The 21,010-nt window shown below is 34.6% G+C and overlaps 1 protein-coding gene across 1 annotated transcript in view; it reads right to left on the reverse strand.

The window, feature by feature from the left end:
• Positions 1-17,365, reverse strand: part of LOC123311276 (ral guanine nucleotide dissociation stimulator-like 1) — a 31,732-nt gene extending 14,367 nt beyond the window's left edge. Inside the window, exon 1 of the mRNA XM_044895156.1 lies at positions 16,905-17,365. Within this exon, the coding sequence (XP_044751091.1) occupies positions 16,905-17,114 (210 nt within the window). The 5' untranslated portion in view covers positions 17,115-17,365. The remainder of the gene's footprint in view (positions 1-16,904) is intronic.
• Positions 17,366-21,010: the final 3,645 nt, after the last annotated feature.

The following is a 21,010-nucleotide window of genomic DNA, read 5'->3' on the forward strand; positions in this document are numbered from 1 at the left end:
GAGCCAAATCATTTTATGTCTATACACGGTGAGTCTGAGTCTTTGACTCGTACAAATGTTTTAACAGTTTCAAAAGAAACACTTTTTTCCTTCACCATTTTTTCCAAATCGGCTCGGTTTGAAAAATACAGGCAGTTGAAAAATCATAAAAAAATGTTATTTTTAGTTCTTAGTTTTTAGTTCTACCTCACAAACGGTTTTATCGAATGGAATGAATTTCGGAATATTAGTTTTTCATTTATTTGATGAATCTTTTTCGAAGATATCACCTATTTCCAGTTTTCTCATTATGGCCATACGTACCATAAAAATACCAAAAATTCAAAGAAATCAACTCTTGAAACTAAGTTGGATGCTATCTAATGAATATTTGAACGCTTGGTAACATAAAAGTATTTGTCTTATTTTCTCGTATAATGTGGTTTTCGAGTAATTTTATGTTAAAAAATTAAAAAGTACTTTGGCTGAATACAACTCTGTTCAAATATCCACAGATGTGTAGTGTCACAGATTTAGCTAGTTATTCTGAAGATAATTTGGTTTTTCCAGGGGTGGCACAGCTCATTATGAAAACTTCGACGCTATCTAATGAATATTTGAACGTTTTGTAAAAAAAAAAGTATTCTTCATATTATTTTCTCGCATAATGCACCGTTTTCGAGTAATTTGTTCAAAAATTAAAAACTATCGGTGAAATTTGATAAATAGGTAGGTACTTTGGCAGAATACAACACTGTGTAAAAGATTCACAGATGCGTAGTGTCACAGATTCTGGGATTCAGGATTCAGCTAGTTATTCTGAAGGTAATTTTGTTTTTCCAGGGGTGGCACAGCTCATTCTGAAAGCTTAAAATGGCTTTATTTTTTTATCAGAGCCGAATCTGAAAAAATTGTATAGGACAAAAGTATTCACATTTTAATGATTCTTTCTACAGTCTGTAGTCGGTTTCAATGAGATCAAACAATTTTAAGCAACTAAAAATCGAATTTACAGCATGCCAGTTGCCTTGGGATACTTCAGGCTGGTCGAACAATTCTTTTGATGATTTCCAAAGTCATACTTTTTATAGAGAGTGAAGAGAACTATGAATTTTAAAATTTTCAGAGTGAATGAATAGGAACAATCCAAAATAATTCTGTAAGACTTTAACCCAATGAGTTTTTGGGTATAGCTATTGAGAATTTTAATCTCGTATCATTCGGATTATTTCAATTATGATAATATATTATAAAACCTTGAGTTTTTCGAAGATTTTCATAATTTCTCATTGTCTTTGTAATGTCTTTTGAGACGATAGAAAAACCATTTCACTTCAGTATCAATTGTGATAAACGATCATTGCACAGTAAAAAAATAAATAAAAACAAACACATCGTACCATTTCCTTATGTTGAGTGGAACGTGTACGTCAACCTAAAAAGTTGCCATTAAATTGTTTTCTTACATCAACCTCGCTCTAAGAAATTGCAGGGTCCAAGTACCATTAATAATAAAATGGGTTTTGATTAACGCATACGAATCCTAAAACGAAAAAACGTAATGACAATGCCCGTAAAACGAGAAGCAGTTAACCCGGCCTAATGACGTATTGTTGAACGAATTAAATTTCATCGGATGTACGTGGAAGGGACTATGAAAACGAAAACAATACATATCGCTAATTGCCCGACTCCCGAGTATCGAGTATTCGAAATTCGAACTCCTCGGAATGACGAGTACGAATAGATAAAACAAATTGAAAAAACGTCATCCATTGACGTGAATCGCCCCTGATATAAATCGCCTGTTTGTTGGAATTAGCCGAGGAATTCATTAGATCGTCACGTTTTTTTTTAACGAAGAGACGTAGGCACAAAACGTACGAAGTTACAAACTCGTATGCAAGATATATGGGTGCTTCCGATTTGAGAGCCTTCTGGTTCATCATTTAAAATAATAAACCTTCAAGTAACAATCTCTTACATTAGGACAAACACAGTTACTATCCAATATTGTGGCACTATAGAAAAATCAAAAGAAATGTGGTAAATAACTGACGTTAATCTGGTCAACATGTCAAGGTAATTGGAGTATAATTTGCCAATTTATAAAATATCACAAATATCCTAAATATCTTCAAAACGATGTAATTGAAATGTCGTATAGTTATTTGAATTAATGAGGAGCTTACTCAACCCAAACAGTTGTGGAGCCGACGATGCTAAATCGGGATTTACTCGAGCGTCGTGGAAACCTAGTGGATTTTGAAGATTAGGTGGTAGAAAGAAAAAAAGGTGCTATGATGTGTGCACTTTCAGCGGTGGGGAAAGCGTCGGCAGGTTTTCAAAGATATAAAAAATCGTCAAGTGTACATACTCGAGCGGGTCAGATTGAGATACTGTATATGCCCTACGTGTCTCTGATAATAAATTCATGTTAATCTGACAGTTTCCGTGGTGGGGCTGGACGTACGGAAGAGTTGAAAGTGGTGAAAAAAATTTTTTTTCGAGTGTGTTAGATTTTTTGAGGATATGTTAATTGGACCCAAAAGAAACTACTTTTCAAGGGACTGACAATCCGGACGTGACTCAAGGTCACAGTGGTCGTTTGAAAATGCAAAAAAAATCATTACTTGTACATACTAGAGCGTGTCAGATTTTCATACAGATGGTTAATCTCGGTGTTGCAGACTTGTTGACCCATTAATCTGACACTAATCAGAGGGGGGTTTTCTTAATCTGACTGTTTGAAGATGATAACAAGGCATTTTTTTCAAGTATCTCCCTTCCTGTGCGTCTAATCGTTTCTATATTCATCATGAAAGTTGTAGAGAATAAAATTCTATACAACTTTCGTCTGAAGCAATTTTACATACTCTCAACCGTTTACGAGTTAGAGGGCGTTAAGGGCGAGGAGCCTAGCCACACATGCGAAAGGCCAAGATCAATGTAGAAACCCAGTCTAATTTTCATTCATCACCATATATCTCAAAAACGTTCAAACGTAGAAAAAATTGCTTCGGACAAAATTTGTAGAAAATGTTATACTCTACAACTTTTATAATGAATACGAAAACAATTTGAAGCCCAGGAGGGGAGATAATTCAAAAAAACTGATTTTTGTCACCTCTATGGCCGATTTTTATTGTTTCGGCTTGCTGAAACTGTCAGATTATATTTTTTCCGTTATTCTTGAGTCCCTAGCTTCAAAATAAGAAAAAGAGCCACCGCGCTCGAGAATGTACACGAGACGTTTTTTTTTGCAAGTTTGGCGCCCTTCCATACATTTTCGTCACGCTTAAATTGTCAGATTAAGAAAATAAATACTTTTCAACATGTAATTAACCACATATATCTTAAACTGACACGCTCGAGTATGTACAATGGTGGTTTTTTTAATATTCTGACAGACTGTCCTAGACAATTCCCCTTATATACTTTATATTAATCTGACAGGCTCGAGTAAATCCCGAATTACTGGGTTCCCCAACTATAACTAGATTGAAATTATTAGGTCTACTGGCATCTCAGTGAGCCAACGATATAGGAAAAAAATGCACCACATACTTTTTTCAGTAGTTTTTTCACTTTTTCAGACAAAGCAAATAAAAACTCAACGTTTGTCCTTGTTTTCTTCATATCAAGCTTCGTGTTCGAGAAAGAAAAATGAGATTCACTTCTTACTCCTTCTTCGAATTATCCATGGATAACTTAAAATAAAGACCAAAAGTAAAAAATGAACAATTTCGACCATAAACTAAACAAGCAAAATGACCACCTTCTGATAAAACACATGACTTCAATCGATTGTCTGATACGTTAGGAAAAACCCTGTACAGTGTTATGTATGTATCACCCACCCTCATTAGGTAGAGAATTTCCTTGAAAAACTATTGTAAGAAATGGTGATGCACATCGACCATCAATGACTCTAAGAAAACTCAAGTATCAGAACATTTCACAAATCATAGGGATGTGGTTGATACTAGACGAAAGTCCACACTTAAACAGAACTAAAGAAGACTCGATGACTTATCATTATAATAACGAATCGATTCCTGACCTGAAGGACTAAATTACTGTTCAAATACAATATACCGGAGTGATGAAATTTAAGCCGCTGCTGCACAACAACCCTCGACATAAACTGTGTAAATATTTGACATCGTGGAGTGCATCCATCATTTCATCATTCCATACGGTGAGCCTGACGTACGTTGTTGCATCGCAAATTACCGTCAAAATCGATCCTCAGTTTCCGGGGGCTGAAAACCTCATTATATCCGGACTCATCTTCGTGAATTTCATACTGGACAATACCTTTCCAGTTGAATATCGATTTTGAGAGGGTGGCTAGGATTTGCCGACGTAGACTGGGGGAGAGAAAGTGGTATTTCGACCCTCCCAAGTGGCAAATTCCCGCTATATAGTGATCGTAGGCGTAGTGAGATTGAACTTTCAAACCGAACTCTGGAGTTTAATATCTTCAGGAAGGAGGCAGTCGAAGTTATCGGAAAAATTGGAAGCGACCTACTGTTTCAGGAGAAATTGGATTAGAGGTTTTTGCGGGGGCATACGAGGCCTTTAAAAATTACCACTATAAAGGTACGTGGGATTCCATCAGATTGTATATGAAAACATGAAAGCAAAGCAAAAGTTAAACGATAAAATTCTTCAGTCAGTAAACGCATTTTCTATATTAATTTCTAACTGACAGAACTCTTGGTATATCATATCCATAGGGTTAATAGCTGGTTACCCGTTTCGAATATTATGAATGAACTTGAAAGATGACTTAGTATACGAGGCCTCGAAGAGAGTGAGAAATAGATGGTTAACGCCTATATCGCTAAACATAAAATAACCGAAATGAAACACATATTATAGCATAACTTTTGAATGTGAAAAAAAAATCCTGAAAAAAAAGGGGTCACTTAAAAATTCGATGATATTGATAGATATATAACTATACTTCATTCACTTTTATTTTAGCAGTCGGTTGGCCATGGAAATTTGACACATTTCACTCTGTATAGTACGAAAATGTGGAGTTATGAAGCTTGTCAAAACATTTTTGGGTTTTGAATCAACGCTATGTTGCCCGTTCTACGTAAAAGTTTCTGTTATTACGTATTTTATCACAATGTCGAATCTCTTCGGAAAATATGTGACGAACATAATTGAAGTTTATACAAACTGATTGAAGGCATACCAAATCCAGTTATTTGCATGGAAAATACAAGAGATCAGTATAATATCATAATATGCACTAGCTTGAGGAGAGTTAATGTTGGTTATCTTCTTTGGCTAAAGTTTGAATACGTTACATCAGTTGTAGATTTCAAAAATATAAACCCGAAGATGAAATGCATATGATGCAAGAATGTTAAATTCTTCAACAAAAATCATCTTGCATCAATATAATTAAAAGGAATTGAAGTTTCAAGTTAAGATGAACTTCACCTTTGAACAAAAATTTCACATGAATGAACAAGTAACAGGGCAACTTGCGCGTATTTGTGGCTATTCATCTTAATACGTTGATGTAATAATAATAATAATTAAATATTTATTGGTACCTTAAGGCATTTACATTGTAAAAGACAAGTCAAATGAAAAATAGAAAAATCCATTTTGGGGAACTTATTCTACGATGACATTTATCGAAAATCCTGTAGAAAACGAAAATTCACTCAAACATAGAATTCTCAAATACTTCCACTTTTTGGGTCTTCCAATGGAAGGAAATTCTTTGTCATCCTCTTCATTCACAATCTTTCTGATTGTGGAAATATTCAGCTGAAATGTAAGTCGTTTAGATTCAGTTGAAACATTATAAAATTCTCTTACATTGTTCGCTACCGTCTGACGTATTGTGGATTTTAGAATATCAGGGTATAACTATTTGAATGAGCGGAGCTGAATTCTAAATAGAACTTCCTGAAACCTTGTCTCTTTTTTCAATCACTTTCGGCATTTTCGTAATAAAAATTGATATTAGTTGTGGCAACGTCGTTATGACATTAACAACATTTCATGTGTGCCAACCTAACTTCGTTCTAGTTACAAAAACTTGAGAAAATTATTTCATGGCCAACCGACTGCTAAAATAAATTTTAATGAAGTAGAGAAGAGTTGCCCTTTTAGAATATGCATCACATTCAGATCTGCGATAATATTTCTGGGAGATACACGTGTTGAAAGTTGATGATCGAAAAATTTGGAAAAAGGTGGATTCACTTAAAATTCGTCAAGACCGAACTGTTGCATTGAGGTCGATGAAATTTCGAGATTTAATACTAGAAAAGTTGCTCTTTTAAAATATGTATCACATTTAGATCCGTCGAAATCTGAAATTCACATATTGTTTGTCAACATATTATTCTCCTCAGTACTTGAAACTTCATCAGCGAAATGTATAATGAAAACAAACGCTTGGATGATACTAACATGAGCTTTGTAATATGTGGTTATAAAAATCGGAGATGCCTGAATAACACAATGATGAAAAACAAAAAAATCACAAGTCTCATGAGAGTCTCTGCACATTCGAAGAACAAAGAACCCAGATATTTGAACGTTTTCGTCCGCCATTACATCATATGAAGAAACTACATATCAATCAATTTCAACTCGAGGTCAAGTTGAAAACAATCTCACATAAGTGTAGAAGACCTGCAAGTCCCTTTCGGCAGTTAAATCTATTGTGGTTGCGATCTCAACCATGACGAAGACTCACTTTTAATGGACACTGGATCCTGTGAACCAAGTCGCATTTTTTCTTTTTGACGCTTGGAAATTCCGACAGTTCATCATCTCTTCACTCTATGGAGTTGGTATTCTTCAAAAGAAAAATGAGGTTACACTATGATTTTCGCATTAATTAGGACTTGGAAGTGTTTGAAAAAGTCCGTCTTAATTGCATTAATGAATTTTCCGCATTTTGGTTAAAATAACTGAAAATATATCAGACTTAGTTCGGGATCAACAATAACTCATTGCTATTACAGTGAAGGTACACAACTTCTCTTTTCGACTCTTTTTATTACGAAAGTACCTGTTCTTCACTCTTCATTTCCCAGAATCAGAGGTGTGATGAAAACATTTAATCATTTTCTATACTTAGTCCAAATCACCTTATCTCCAGCTCGACTAGTGAGGTCTTTAACGCCAGGAAACCATGAAACGACCTATTCAACCGATAAAATAGTATAACAAGCAATGAACAAATACGGCTATTAGAATCGATCTTGATAAGGTTCGATTTGATCAATGCCATGACAATGCGTTGAATTGGAAATGCTACACGATTTCTATCAAACACAGATGTGGCTTTGCTTCTTTCACAGATCATCAACGCCAAAAAACTTTTGATCTACTAGTCTTGGAAAAACTAAACAGACTATCCCCTATCTGGCGAGATATGCAGAAACTGTGGAAAATACGTTTAGGTATCGTTAATATAAGGGATGAGAATGTCAACCAAAAAAGCCAAATGGGTACTACGTTATTCATCGTTGAAAAAAGTTCTTCACAATTTTTTTCGTCAATATTAAATCCTTTTGAATGTAAAATATTCTTGAACAAAAATATCCATTGCCTAATCTATTCAATAGCATGTTTGAAGTAGGTATTTATTCCACGAAAAATAAATTTGAGCAAACTGATGATTGTGAAACTTAAAAATAAGATGATTATCGATATCATTAAGTTCATGGCGAAGTTGGTATTTAAAATACAGAATGCATTTTTGACACTGCACACCAGTAGTATACAGGATCCCAAAGGATGGCAACTGCAGCAATTTTTATTTTTTTAGAAACCAGAAACCTGAAATGAAATTGAATATACAATCTATGGAAACAACAAGGAAATAAAAAAATTTGGTGGTGTTCCCAAGGTGATGCAAGGAGTAGGAAAAGCCCCCATAAATTTATTCCGCAAGAAACTTTGTTCCATATTTATATTATTGAAAAAATTTTTTATAGCTTGATTAATTTTGAACAAATAAGGTCTCTTCATGATTCTTACTGAAAGTCACTACTTTTAATACAAAATGAATTTAAGAACATTGTATCAGTCGTAGAGGCTGTAATTATCTTCGAAATTAAATTTTACCTAGTAGGCGGATATCCTGATATCATTATAGGGAAATACCACAAAAATTTTTTATTGCCTTCTCGCTCATAGAATGTCCGCTCAATTTCATTTAATTTCAACGTTTTCTCTGGACATAATTTCAAATCCGATCCTGGTGTATTGTGAAAATTGCACCCCCTCCACATATACCATGACGATACAGATGTATCAAATAATGGTCAAGGTCTCTTACGTCAAATGGAACTAAACGACAACGGCGAAACTAATTGATGCGAACTACTAGATTATGCACGAATACATTTCCATCCGACTGTTGTATCCCTTCAACGAATATCCTATTTGATTATCTATCCCTCATCGGCTAAAATAAACCAAAATAGAATTTTTCAAAACTTCGACTGTCAAACGATGATATCATGTGGTGTAAACAGATAGCTGTATCTTCTTGAGGGTTCTTTCGAATCCTGCTCTATTCTCAAAGTAATCTCGGAACAACCTCGACTTCCGAAAAAAATGGTAGATCAGCGGAAACAGAAAAGATTTCAATATTCCAACTAGATAATCCACCGATAAGGTTATCAATGATAAACAGGTCTAGTTCAGCTTAAAAAGATAAGTGTCATGAATTATTTTCAAAGGGTTTGAACATCGAAATTCCATTTTGCTTTAGAAATCCTTTTATTTGTAAATATTATAGTTCATTTCAGTGAACTATAGTTATCGTTTTGAATTGATTCTTATGGGTATTGCATGTTCCTATGCGTTACATTTACAGAATTGTCAGAATTCCAATTTCAAGTTGAAAGTAGGGCGAGAAATCGTATTTGATTATTGAAATATATATTTATTTCGATGTTGCACTAGAATTAGGTACTTCTTTTCTAAATTTATTTCATTTTTTTTTTCATTTGTAGACTAATATTTCGATTTTAAATGCTAATCTCCATTTGATACGATGCTACAAACATTTCTTACTTTTTTTTTGTTCGACAAAAAATGATTAACAAATACCTCTTGACATTTCAATTATCGAACAAATTAAGTTGAATCTGGTTCCTTAATTTTCTAAAAAGTTGATCTTTAATAAATATTTCATTAATGACAAGCAATAAGAATTTGGTAGGCATGTGATTTGATATACCCTTTAAAAAGTTAATAAAACGCTCTATAACATTATCTTACACATACAAAGAAGTGCAATTTAAAATACTAATCGACCTGTCCGAGCATTTTCACAACAAAAAAACTGTCTTAAAATAATTGAATTTATACGCGAATATTCGAATACCTCCCAAAAGCTTCACACTTGTTCGAATTATAATGAACTTCATGCATTCGCTAGTACCCTCGAAAGAATAAAGTTATCTATCATTGACACTCATCAGATTATAGAGAGAAATAAACCGAACTGGGAGATTCCTGAAATACATCATTCTCAGAACCAAGTGGAAAGAAAGAATAAGGTGTTCTGGAAACCAAAATATTTAAAATTTTCCAAGCTGAAATCGACAAGAATAAATAAACATAATGATGGTTTCTGACTAACCCATGTAATTAATCTCTGTATGTAAACAACCGAACTGTGAAAATATACCAGAGCCAAAAAGAGGAATTTCTTATCTCTAGATATGAATCTTCTGGGTCAAATGCATGATTTACACTTGATTATTAGTGATCGAAATGAAAGGACAACACTTGGGATTTCCTAATTTTATCAAATGCGGAAAAACCCTTAGATTGATGGAGAACCTTGTCTCATGAACAAAAATTTTCATTTTGACTCAATGTTTTGACGTAGGGGGAGTCCGAGAGAGTTGAACCCCTTTTCACTATATATGAAGCCACTTAAGTTGTAGGTATCTGCAAATGGTAGCAACTCATTTTTTTGGTGGAGATATCATGCCCAAAGAGGTAACGATAAATAATAGTAGAGAGATGGTGAGATCAACATTTTGAGTACAGCAATTCTTTTTTCACGAACCGAAAATTGGCTCATGTCTCCCTATCCCATGGGAGAGTTGAACAGGGGGCGATAATTAAGTTTGTTTATCAGGAAAAACATTGAAAAAAAAAACAATTTCCAATGACCAACGATTGTCTATGTCAAGGTTTTCATCATCAGATGTATCAGCGTATGAAATACATATTTTCTATTTCATAGTCACTCTCACTTATTTCCAAGATGTTTTTTACTTTTTTGAACCTTTGTATATTTTTTTATATTTATTTTTGTTATTTAATTTTCTTTTTTCGAAGAAAACTATTATCTAAGCTAAGTGCGGGAAACTAGGCCCACTGATTATGTCTCCCGACCATTCATAGTATGGGACAAGTCTCCCGCACTCCTTTCAGTCTATTCAACAGATGTTTTCTCGAAACTTTCACAACTATTATTAAAAAGGCTCATGGTTTGTAAAATAATATTAATCAATAAAACTAAAGAACACCACGCACCTTTTAAACTTTTCAGACAGTGTAACAAACAAAAATTATTCAATTTCTTACTTCATAACAACAAAATTACGTTCAACCCTCTCACTACCGAACTGTTCTGATGGCAGCCAAAATGGAGCCGCCACTAGTTGTGCCTTATAACGAGTATGTAGCAAGCTATTTACGATAACGGTATCGCGAAATTTGAATTGAAATATTTGAGGTGGTTCAAGTCTCCTACCTGAGCAAGTCTGCCGGCCTTCCTCCTATACATTTTAACGCATTAGAATTTCAGAATATTTAAAAGCTCATTATTCAACGGCCAAAAAAATAAAACATAAAACATCTAGAATTCAAATGAAAGAAATGAAAAAACTTCACGAAGCGGAGAAAGATAAATTGGACCACCTTCAGTTTGAAAATTATTCGACGAAGGGATGTTCTTACGTCGCTTCGTGTCGAGTTTAAACCTTATCCTGGCGTGAATTAACGATTCCGAATCCCGTCCTTTACCGACTTTCCCTATCTGAACAACCCAGTTTTCAGCGTTTCCACGTAATTTTCCACGGTCGACACTTATTTTGCGAAGTTTCTCTGGAAGTTCGACGTTGAAATGGTTATACGAGTCGACATACAGACATGAATGCGATGCAATCGTCCAATAATCATCTCATTTCCGCTTTTTAGCCCACATGGCACACGACAGCCTTCAGTTTCGTTGAATAGGGAACGAGATGAACGACAAATGTGAAATTGATGAATTGCATCACGACTATCCTGATTATTTTCGAATATTCGGCTGAAAGTTTATCTCATCTCAGAAAAAAAAAACTGACACTAAACACTTAAAATTTTCTCAAAAAATACGAGGATATATTGGAAAATTCTTAGCCTACTATAGAACCAAACAAAATTTCAATGTCAAAATATTTTATTACTCAACATATTCTCCTCTTAATTGGATACATTGCGAACCTGCAACGTCTCTAGACCTTTAAAAAAAATGTTTCTTCTTGCTCTGCAAATCAGACCTCCATAGCTTTTATTACCCACTCGTTGGAAGAAAATTTACGACCTTTTAAAAATTTTTTCAGTTGAGGAAAGAGATGATAGTCGGATGGAGCCAAATCTGGTGAATAAAGGGGGTGTTCTAGTAATTCAATCCCTGAATCACGAATTTTTTGCATGCCAACATGAGATTTGTGTGCAGGGGCGTTTTCCTGCAAAAACAAAACACCTTTGGATAGCTTTCCGGGTCTTTTCTCTTTAATTTTTTCCCGTAGAGTGGTCAGTAATGTCGAGTAGTAATCTCCGGTTATTGTTCTTCCCTTATCCAAAAAAATGAATCATGATTACTCCATGGCAATCCCAAAAAACTGAAGGACTTTTCCAGCAGATTTTTGGACACGAAACTTCTTAGGTCTTGGAGAACCAAAGTGTCGCCATTCCATCGATTGTTGCTTTGTTTCTGGATCGTAGAAATGTAAATGTAAGAAGTCTACATCGCTTTCAAATCGAGGACAGATCGAACGCGATGCTTCTACCCTTGCACGCTTTTGGTCAACATTCAAACATTTGGAGATCCATTTTGCAGCAATTTTTCTCATGTCCAAATTAACGTGAACTATATGATGAACAAGGAATGAATTCGAAGCGTTTCACAAGATATAGGGTAGGCACTACGTTTTCCCCCTTCGAGGACTGCACATTTACCTGAATAATGAAGCTTAATATCTTTAACCCTTAAGAACAGGTTGCCACCCCTAACACAATCTTAATTGGAATGAAGTGGCAGTCCCCCTCTATTCTCAAATTAACGAGTCATGGCATTTTTGTAATATTTGTGTACTTTTCTAGTTATAAGATATACATCCATTGCAATGCTTTACTCTCTATTTAAATTGATGATGTATCTAGTCATGTATTTTTGAATCAACATTGTGTTATGCGAGTCTCCATAATTTAACGCAAAATTTTATAGGAGGAGTGTCAGTCAAAGGTATACACGCTACTTCAAGATAACAACCAATTTTCTATTTCACTTATTACTGATTGAGAAGATTTTCAAATTGCTATTCTAGTAACATTGCCAGAGAGAATTTCCTCGTTATATCTTCGCTTCCACACAGTTTAAAGCAAACAGAAGTGGTTACTGCCTGAAGAAATCGATATTGAATGTGTGTATTCTACTGATGATGAACCCTCTGCACCAGCAATAGATATGACTCTTGAAATTAACACAATAAGTGTGAAAAAAGTATCGCTCAAAATAAAATTCATACCTCCGGTACACAAGGTGAGTCAACAGTGCTCGATCGGTGGTTAACTTTTAAAAATTTTGGTCCAGAAGAATATTCCGAACTTTGACGGATTCGACTCTACTTAGTGCATAAGCTAAAATTATTTTTCACTTTATAGGATGGTCTGAAAGTGGTGAAACAAGATACCACCCTGCTTTTTCAAATGACAATACCAAATTTTTATATCATATTCTGCATAAATCTACATAATATTCTGATTTCGAAATACGCCACTCGTCGTGTTTCATCTCATCTGTGTGGCTTTTTTCATGAATACTATAGTTTTAACTAGAGATCTCATCTTGAAAACCGTTCAGGATGTAGGTATGATTTTTTTATTGAATTCATTTCAGTCCTGAAATGTTTCCATAGAAATAAAGACTACCCAATCACCCAAGAGACAAAAAAAGTTGAGGGCCATAAGCCATTTGAAAAGAGTGAGATATTGACATTTTTTAAAGGTCATTTTCAAAAAATTGCTGTCTTATCAGAACCTACTGTAGAGTGATTCAAACTGTTATGGAATTCAATAAAAAAAATTATACATTTATTTCAAACGGAGATATGATCTTTAGAACCAGCATAACCATGAAATTTGTCGGAAAAAGTGGGCTACGTCAAAAAGGAGCACAGATAAATTATGTAGGGTATTTCGAAATTCGAATTCCATGAAGACTCAGAATATGATTGGGAAGTCTCATTCGAAAAGGCAGGGTAAATACGAAGGTATCAATTTTGTTGTTTAGATATTTTTTTGTCACACTGTATAAAAGTGCCGCCAACGTTTTCGAAATGATGTTCATATTCATTGCCAGCCCTCGCTTAATGAGATCATTAATCAAGCAGAGCCAACCCCATATGTGTACGCCATTCGAAATTATCGAGTTGTTAACCCCACGCAAAATGGCGTCATCTGATGCATATACAAAACCTACAATGAAGAGAGATACAACAACGACGCTGAAATTGTGTTTTCCCTTTGGCCCAGCCAGGGAAATGGGGAAACCTTTGAAACTTGCGTCTACAAACAAGGGATAATGAATGCCGGAAGGATTTTCAACAGAAACTTCCGGGAGACTATTAAGTATTGAAAATTACATGAAATGGCCTCATATTCTGAAGATTAGTGGACGAAAAAAATAAAGATTCATGCCTACTACATGTATCGGAATTGAAAAAAGCGGTTCCAAAAAAGTTGTGGAAAAACTATTATTATTTTTCACAACCAGATTCTCAAAAATTGAGCCCTATTTTCATGTTATTCATTTTTCTTCAGATAATCCATGAAAAATCGCCCTATAATGTGACCTTCATGGAATTAGGAAAATGTTGAGTCAAAAATTAATAAAAATAATAGACCAATAACGAAATTTATATCCCAAATAGAGGGATGGGCACACAAAATCGAATGAAGAAGGGCCCTGTCTGTCATTATGTTCTTACGTAAGAGTCAAATGCGAAAGATATCGTTCGTGTTTTCTCTGAAATATTTTACCGTGATGCACATACCTAATACCAATACCTGAACAAATCGGATAGAACCAATCGTTCAAAAAAGTCCTCCACAGAGATAAGGTAAGAATTTGGGATATTTCCGAATACAGCAAAAAAAGATAGGTACTGGTCGGGAACAATCCTAAAGATCATAAAACTGGACCGGAAGTAAACAAAGATGGGCAGTTTCCGTTCTCTAATTTATGGATACTTCAAAGTTAAACCTTCGAGTATGGTCATAAAAGTCTTAAGATGTTTCTTTTCACTTGCCTGATCTCAATATACTAACCCGCAAGCCACAGGCGCCAAACGCAATATTGTTATTGTACCTACATAATTTTTTCATTTAAATCACGTCTCATTGTGAGTGTAAATTTTTTCAATTGAATTTGAATGAATTTCAACAAAAGGACACTCACTGATACTATTGTGATAAATGAACAGAGACAGGATGGTGTAAGTAAAATTAAATAGGTATTGTATTGTGATTTGAATGGAATCCCGTTCTACTTTGGGTAATTCCAATTCAGAAAAATGTAGGAGGAATAGTAAAAAATAAGCTATTAAAAGATAAAGTTGAATTTTGCTAGACGTAACCTTGTTTAAAGAATGATTGTTGCAGATAAGTTTCCCATTTCTAAATTGAAAGGAAAGAACACATTCGGTGTGTCAGCTCCCAAAACATATTAATAGAAAAAAAGTTAGGACGATGTTGCCAATAGTTTCGACATAATCCTAAAAAAGGGATTAATTCAACAAACCGAAAAATGAAAATTGAAACACTGCAAATTTCAAGTATAGTCAAAGTCTTCGAAACATTCCAATTTTATCCTATACCAATCAAAATTGAAAGAAAAAATTTATCGACCCACCTAGTTTCGAACACGAGACCTTCACAATAACATGGAAAATCTTCAACCAAAGTACCGTAGACACCTGCATATTTGAAGCGAATAAACCATATTTTATAGAAAAAAAAATTGTTCCCATTGTTAATAATAATATAGCTGATTGAGCCGACTCATGTAGATAGAAATTATAAATGGTACCTATATTTTTATTAGAGTAAAAAACAATAGAATTCGAATTTAATGAATTCCGCCTTGACAGTATGGAAATATTCATTATTTTTTTTTGTGTTTTCATTCATCAATTTCCAACCCTCAAAATAAGTAGATTGAGGCCACGATCGTGGTCCTATGTCGTAGAGTGTCCCACTCCGGGCAGAATTTCATTAAATTACTTCCAGTTATTATCGAGAGTAACTCCAGACAGTTAACAAGAAGTTTTTTTATTTTTCTAAAAGTGCATATGTCGAAAATTAAAGTGCGAAAGTTCAGGGGTATTAGGTTTTTTCCAGTTCGAATGATAAGGTTTGTTATAGTTAAAAATTAACCAGAACATAAAGGGCATTACTTAAATTCCGTATATTCTATTATTCACTTATTTGGATCAATAATATATGGTTGAATTAACTGTAGTACATACTATATTTCATATCAGCTATCGAAATTATTTTTTGGATAGCATGTAGCAACAATATAAGAATATCAGTTTCTTATTTTTCATTAGGTTTTTTTTTTATATTTCGTATTATATTCCTACCCGAAATAACTACCCAGCAGTATTCAAAATCCAAATTTTCGTTGACAAGTTTCAGGCACTAACCGGAAGTTTTTAAATCAAAATTACCAACCTGTCTACAATGAAAGATCGTCTGTAAAGGGTGTTAAATACCCAATTAGCACAGACGCCTACACCACCGTAATGGACAAATTTATACAAGATCACCTAGTGGGACTCTTAATAGGTTTTCAATTATATTTTGAGTACACCGACAGTAGAGAGCGATTTCTTCGAAGGAAGAAATGAAATTATTAGAAGGAACAATAAAATATTCGTCCGAACTATGACTATTAGTTTGATAAGAGCAAAATTCTGAGTAGATAAGGGCTCAGTTTGAAATAAACTAATAATTAGAACCTATTTAAAACAAAAATTGAGAATTCCATATCGGACCTGATGTATCTATGTACGAATACTCTGGGGACAGCCTTGAGGATGCTGGTTTAATACTTGATGGAGATGGATGGTTATTCACACAGAGACATTTTTATTGAATAATAAGTATAGATAACTCGATACAGTACATGGTAATATTGGCAAAAGTAAAACTTTGGAATCAAGTACGAGAAAAACAGTTGGTGGAAAATATTCAATTGCAAGTGGAACTGCCGACCTTACAAAAATAAACAAATCATGAAAAACAGAAATGTTGGTTTAGTTTATCGTTAATATGTTACCAATCGGAAACATCTGTGAAAATTAAGTTATATGTCGAAAGTGTTTTGATTCGGTAACACCAAATTTTTGAAAATCTCTACAATACTCTAGAAAATTCCTGATCGCCAATCGATGAGGGGAAATTTCTTTGGCATTGATAACAATGCAAAAATTTCGACAATTAGTTTCTATGCAACAATTATTTCATTCATTATCTTATCTCCATGGAGTACCTCGTTATGATAGTAGAATATGATTCGAGTCAGTGACGACGGCGATGAACAATTTTTTTCTGAAATCCTATGAATCTCTTACCTTCACATACCACTTGGTGGTGTTCTTATTCTTCCTCGGACCGGTACAGACGCAAAACCGAAACTTGTTCCTTCTCGCTGAAAATTCGTTTTTAGAATTTCCCGCGGTTTTCCCAAGACATTTGGCGCTCAGCAGCTTAGTCTTTTCCACAACCCCGTTGTACAGGTCCGACTGGAAATCAACCGCTGGTCCGGTTGACGGCAATAACATTGATGATCTTCCGGTGAAAAACCGATTTTTCAACCGACGAAAAAAACTAATAAACTGTCCTAGAGCTCTGTTCACTCGAGACGAAAACACTGATTTCGGTTCCTTGAACCCGACAAACCATAACAAAAAAGTTCATCGATGTTTTGACACTCGACGATTGCACACGCTCGTTTCGTTCGGCAACACTCTAGCACCTTCAGCGACGTCGAACAAACGAATGACGGGATGCCAGCTAGATATTTCCCTTCGTTTCATAGATTATTGCGAGCGTCCGGCTACTGAACGCGCCGTTTTCCGGAGAGCGCGTGCGCTGCACTGGCTCGCCGACTAGGGGAAAATCCCTGTCGCTTTTCCGGAGGCGAGGGATCTGGAGGGTGTCCCAAGCGGGAAATGTCGTTTTGTGATTATTTTTGTCTGAAAATACCCCTAGCGGGAGGGGTTAGGGTCACGCCTAGAATCAAGTCTTTCGCCAACTGAAGTCGATATGTAACATGGGAATAAAAAGAATTTCTCAAACTGTGAAATGAATTATAGTATGTTATTGTTTCCTTGAATTTACTGTTCTCCGGATTCCGAAGCAAACAGACTCATAAAGTTCAGAATTTTCAATGAAGTTCGGAAGTTTGTCTCTATATTTATCATTTCCAATAATGAACCCTACAAATCGGAAAAGAAAATAGTAGTAGTATTATGAAACGATCATGTAACAATGGCCATTAATTCACATGCGATTATCAGGCGAGTTTTGTGTATACCTTACAAGTGTTTTAATGCTCATAACATGAAAATTGCATGCATAAACAAACCAATAGACTCTCTTCAACCGAGCCGAATTAGGAAAAATGGTAAAGAGAAAAATTGTTTCTTTTGACCTCAGGAATCTTCTGCTGAAATAAATGTACAAGTGAAAGGCTCGCCTTGTATACAGGAAATAAACAATTTAAATTGAGCAAAATAAGAAATATTTGTGATTTTCAGGCGGTCTCTTATTTTGTTCCTCGATTTATTCTATAGTGTTCTATACACTCACCTCAAAGTATTAACACATCTGCTCAAAACGACGATGAGTGTTTGGCGTTTCAGCAGTCCAAAAAGTGTATACCTAATTCTTTCTAGTCTACATTTTGATTATAAGATTAGATCAATTAATTATACAGGGTAATTCATAACTATTGGGACATAGGCTAAGGGCAGATTGTTTTGGACCAAAATATGGCGATAGGACCAAATATACCTCAGTAAAATATTGCTGTGGAAAAAGATAGAGGGCGTTGAAGTTGAATTTTTTAAAGGGGACAGAATAATATTTTCTTGGAAGTTCGAAAGTCCTTTATTAAAAGAATTAGAAAAGGCATAGATGTCGGAGGAGGCCACGTAGAACATTTAATTTAAGTTTATTCTTTTTATGTTACATTGTTTTTAATTATGCTTTATCGTCGAAATAAATAAAATAAAATAAATAAATCGTTACTTCAAATCCCCTTCCAATGCTCTGAACTGTTGAATTGTATTTTTCTTAAAAACGGATGAAAAAAAATACAGTGAAATTATTAGCAAAAAACGAAAAAAAAAAATAAAATTTATCGCCCTCTATCTTTTTTCACAGCAATATTTTATTGAGGTATATTTGGTCCTATCGCCATATTTTGGTCAAAACAATCTGCCCTTAGCCTATGTCCCAATAGTTATGAACCACCCTGTATAGTACCTAATTGAAAATCGAATTTCGTATAGTGGTAGGCATACATCAGTTTAGATATATTTACTTTCAATTTTCAATTTGCAAATTTCTGTAAGGAAGTTTTTGTAAATCTGATTTTACATCGGCCTGCTCATAATACATGGGTGTATGGTATATCTTCTACTCAATAATTCACCTGACAGCATCAAGACAGTGAAACACTCAATCATCTAACTCAAATTATGAACTTTCCTAATAGAGAAATGTTTTTATCGTCAAGATAATTATTTTAAAATCATAAAATGGTGCCGGTGTATAATTTTCTTGTTTTCAGCCACAAAACAGCGTGCTTTCTTTGGTACAGCTGTCGTTATATGCAATGTCTCACACCCTTTACAAGGCTACTCTCTCTCGCACTCACGTTGAACATTTTCACAATCACTTAGCAGGTAAAATGTCTTACGGAAACCACCTGCCCTTTTGTACATATTTATTTTCGACCACGAAGCACATGACTCTAACTCGACCAATTTTCAATAAGGTGAATTTCAGAATGTAGATACATTATATCGAAGTTTACCCAGTTCATATGTACAGGGTGATCGAAACTTGAAATATAAATAATCCAAAAATTATGAAGAAACGTCGTTAGATAATATCGAGTAAAGTTTCATGTTAAGTAAAACGCTCATATTTTCACAAACTCAATCTGGAGATTGAGCGGTTGTAGGCAGGTTCAAGTTTTTTTTTTTAATTTTCACCTGGACGTGGAAATATGTTGATGATTCAGTTAGTAATAGGAAAATGAGAAGGAGAAGGACCTAGTGCGATTCTGAATGACTATCATCTCCTATGTCATAAAACCTGAACGGCAAAAAATATGAGAAGCTAGTACAACTAAATCTCCACGTGAAATACCGGGCCTGATTATGTTATGACAGATTCGATTTGCGAGCAGAACGAAGAGCTCTATAAGCAGGATCGTCCAGCGCTGATTGAATTTCGTCCTGAAATGCGGAAAAACATTTAGAGGAAGATCCATCTACTTGCTCTTTAAGCGGACCAAAATACATATATGTTTGTCGAATTTATTATTTAATTTATTTATCGGGATATTTAACACTCGATTTTTCCTCAACGGATTTCTACGAGAAAAAATTATGCCATAAGGGAAGAATGGATACAATCCATGTTTCATCGGGAAATTTCCCTAACAGGATTCCTAGAAGTCAACTGCTGAGATATACGTAAATTCTACTTGATAAAAAAATTAAATACGCATATTGCCTCTGTTCTAAAGGACGTCGAGGACAATTCAGACGCCAGTCCTGATAATAGAATGGCTTCCTGTAGTCGGTTTATCTATTGGAGAATTCACAATTGTTATCATCTTTCGTCCGTACCACGCGTTAGCTGCCACTGAAAGATTAATCTGATGAAAAAATGAGGTGGACATTGTCCGCTGCATTCTGCATTGATTTGAAAATGTTGTATGTTTTCTATAGCGAAATACGAGAACAATTGTGCTGGAAACCAGGGCAATCACTATTGTGTCCACAGTTGGAAATATAAACTCATTATTTGCTAATCACAATTGGCAGTGGATCCTTAAACCACCATTTCCAGATTTTATAAACTATTTATAGAGACATCGTCATTTCACAGTTTCATATATGAAAACTCCAAAAAAAAACAGTGATGCAAATTTCACACCTAACACCGAATATTCGAAATATTTTGACTTCGATATATTGAAAGAAAATGAGTATTCCAAATATTCTACACCTCACCATGTTCCAAATCAAAAGAAGTAAAATCATAAAAGGTTTGCGGGAAACCTGGTTCTTGCTTATTAATTTGTTCTAGGAATTAAGTGATGAATCGTTAAGAAAATCATGTTTATAAAGTCCTCATGTAGGACAACCGAAATAAATATTCCTTTAATGTTTAATGTCACTATACCTACACGGAGGGTCAACAGATTTCCCTATAGTCAATTGTTGTGGATCGTTGTAGATCACTATTTCCATAACTACAAATTGGTGTTAAATTTTTCAAAGAAACTATCTAAACCACCTTTCAGACTTATTTTCGTTCATAATGCACGTATCCTTGGATTGTTTAACCAAAATTTTTCTTTTTCACGCAATTCCTGATCGGCTGTATCATTGCCAATTTTTGTGATTTCGAATTCCGTTACGGAGTGATTTTTTTC

The sequence above is a fragment of the Coccinella septempunctata genome, chromosome 4 (assembly GCF_907165205.1).
Source record: "Coccinella septempunctata chromosome 4, icCocSept1.1, whole genome shotgun sequence".
NCBI classification, from domain to species: Eukaryota; Metazoa; Arthropoda; class Insecta; order Coleoptera; family Coccinellidae; genus Coccinella; species Coccinella septempunctata.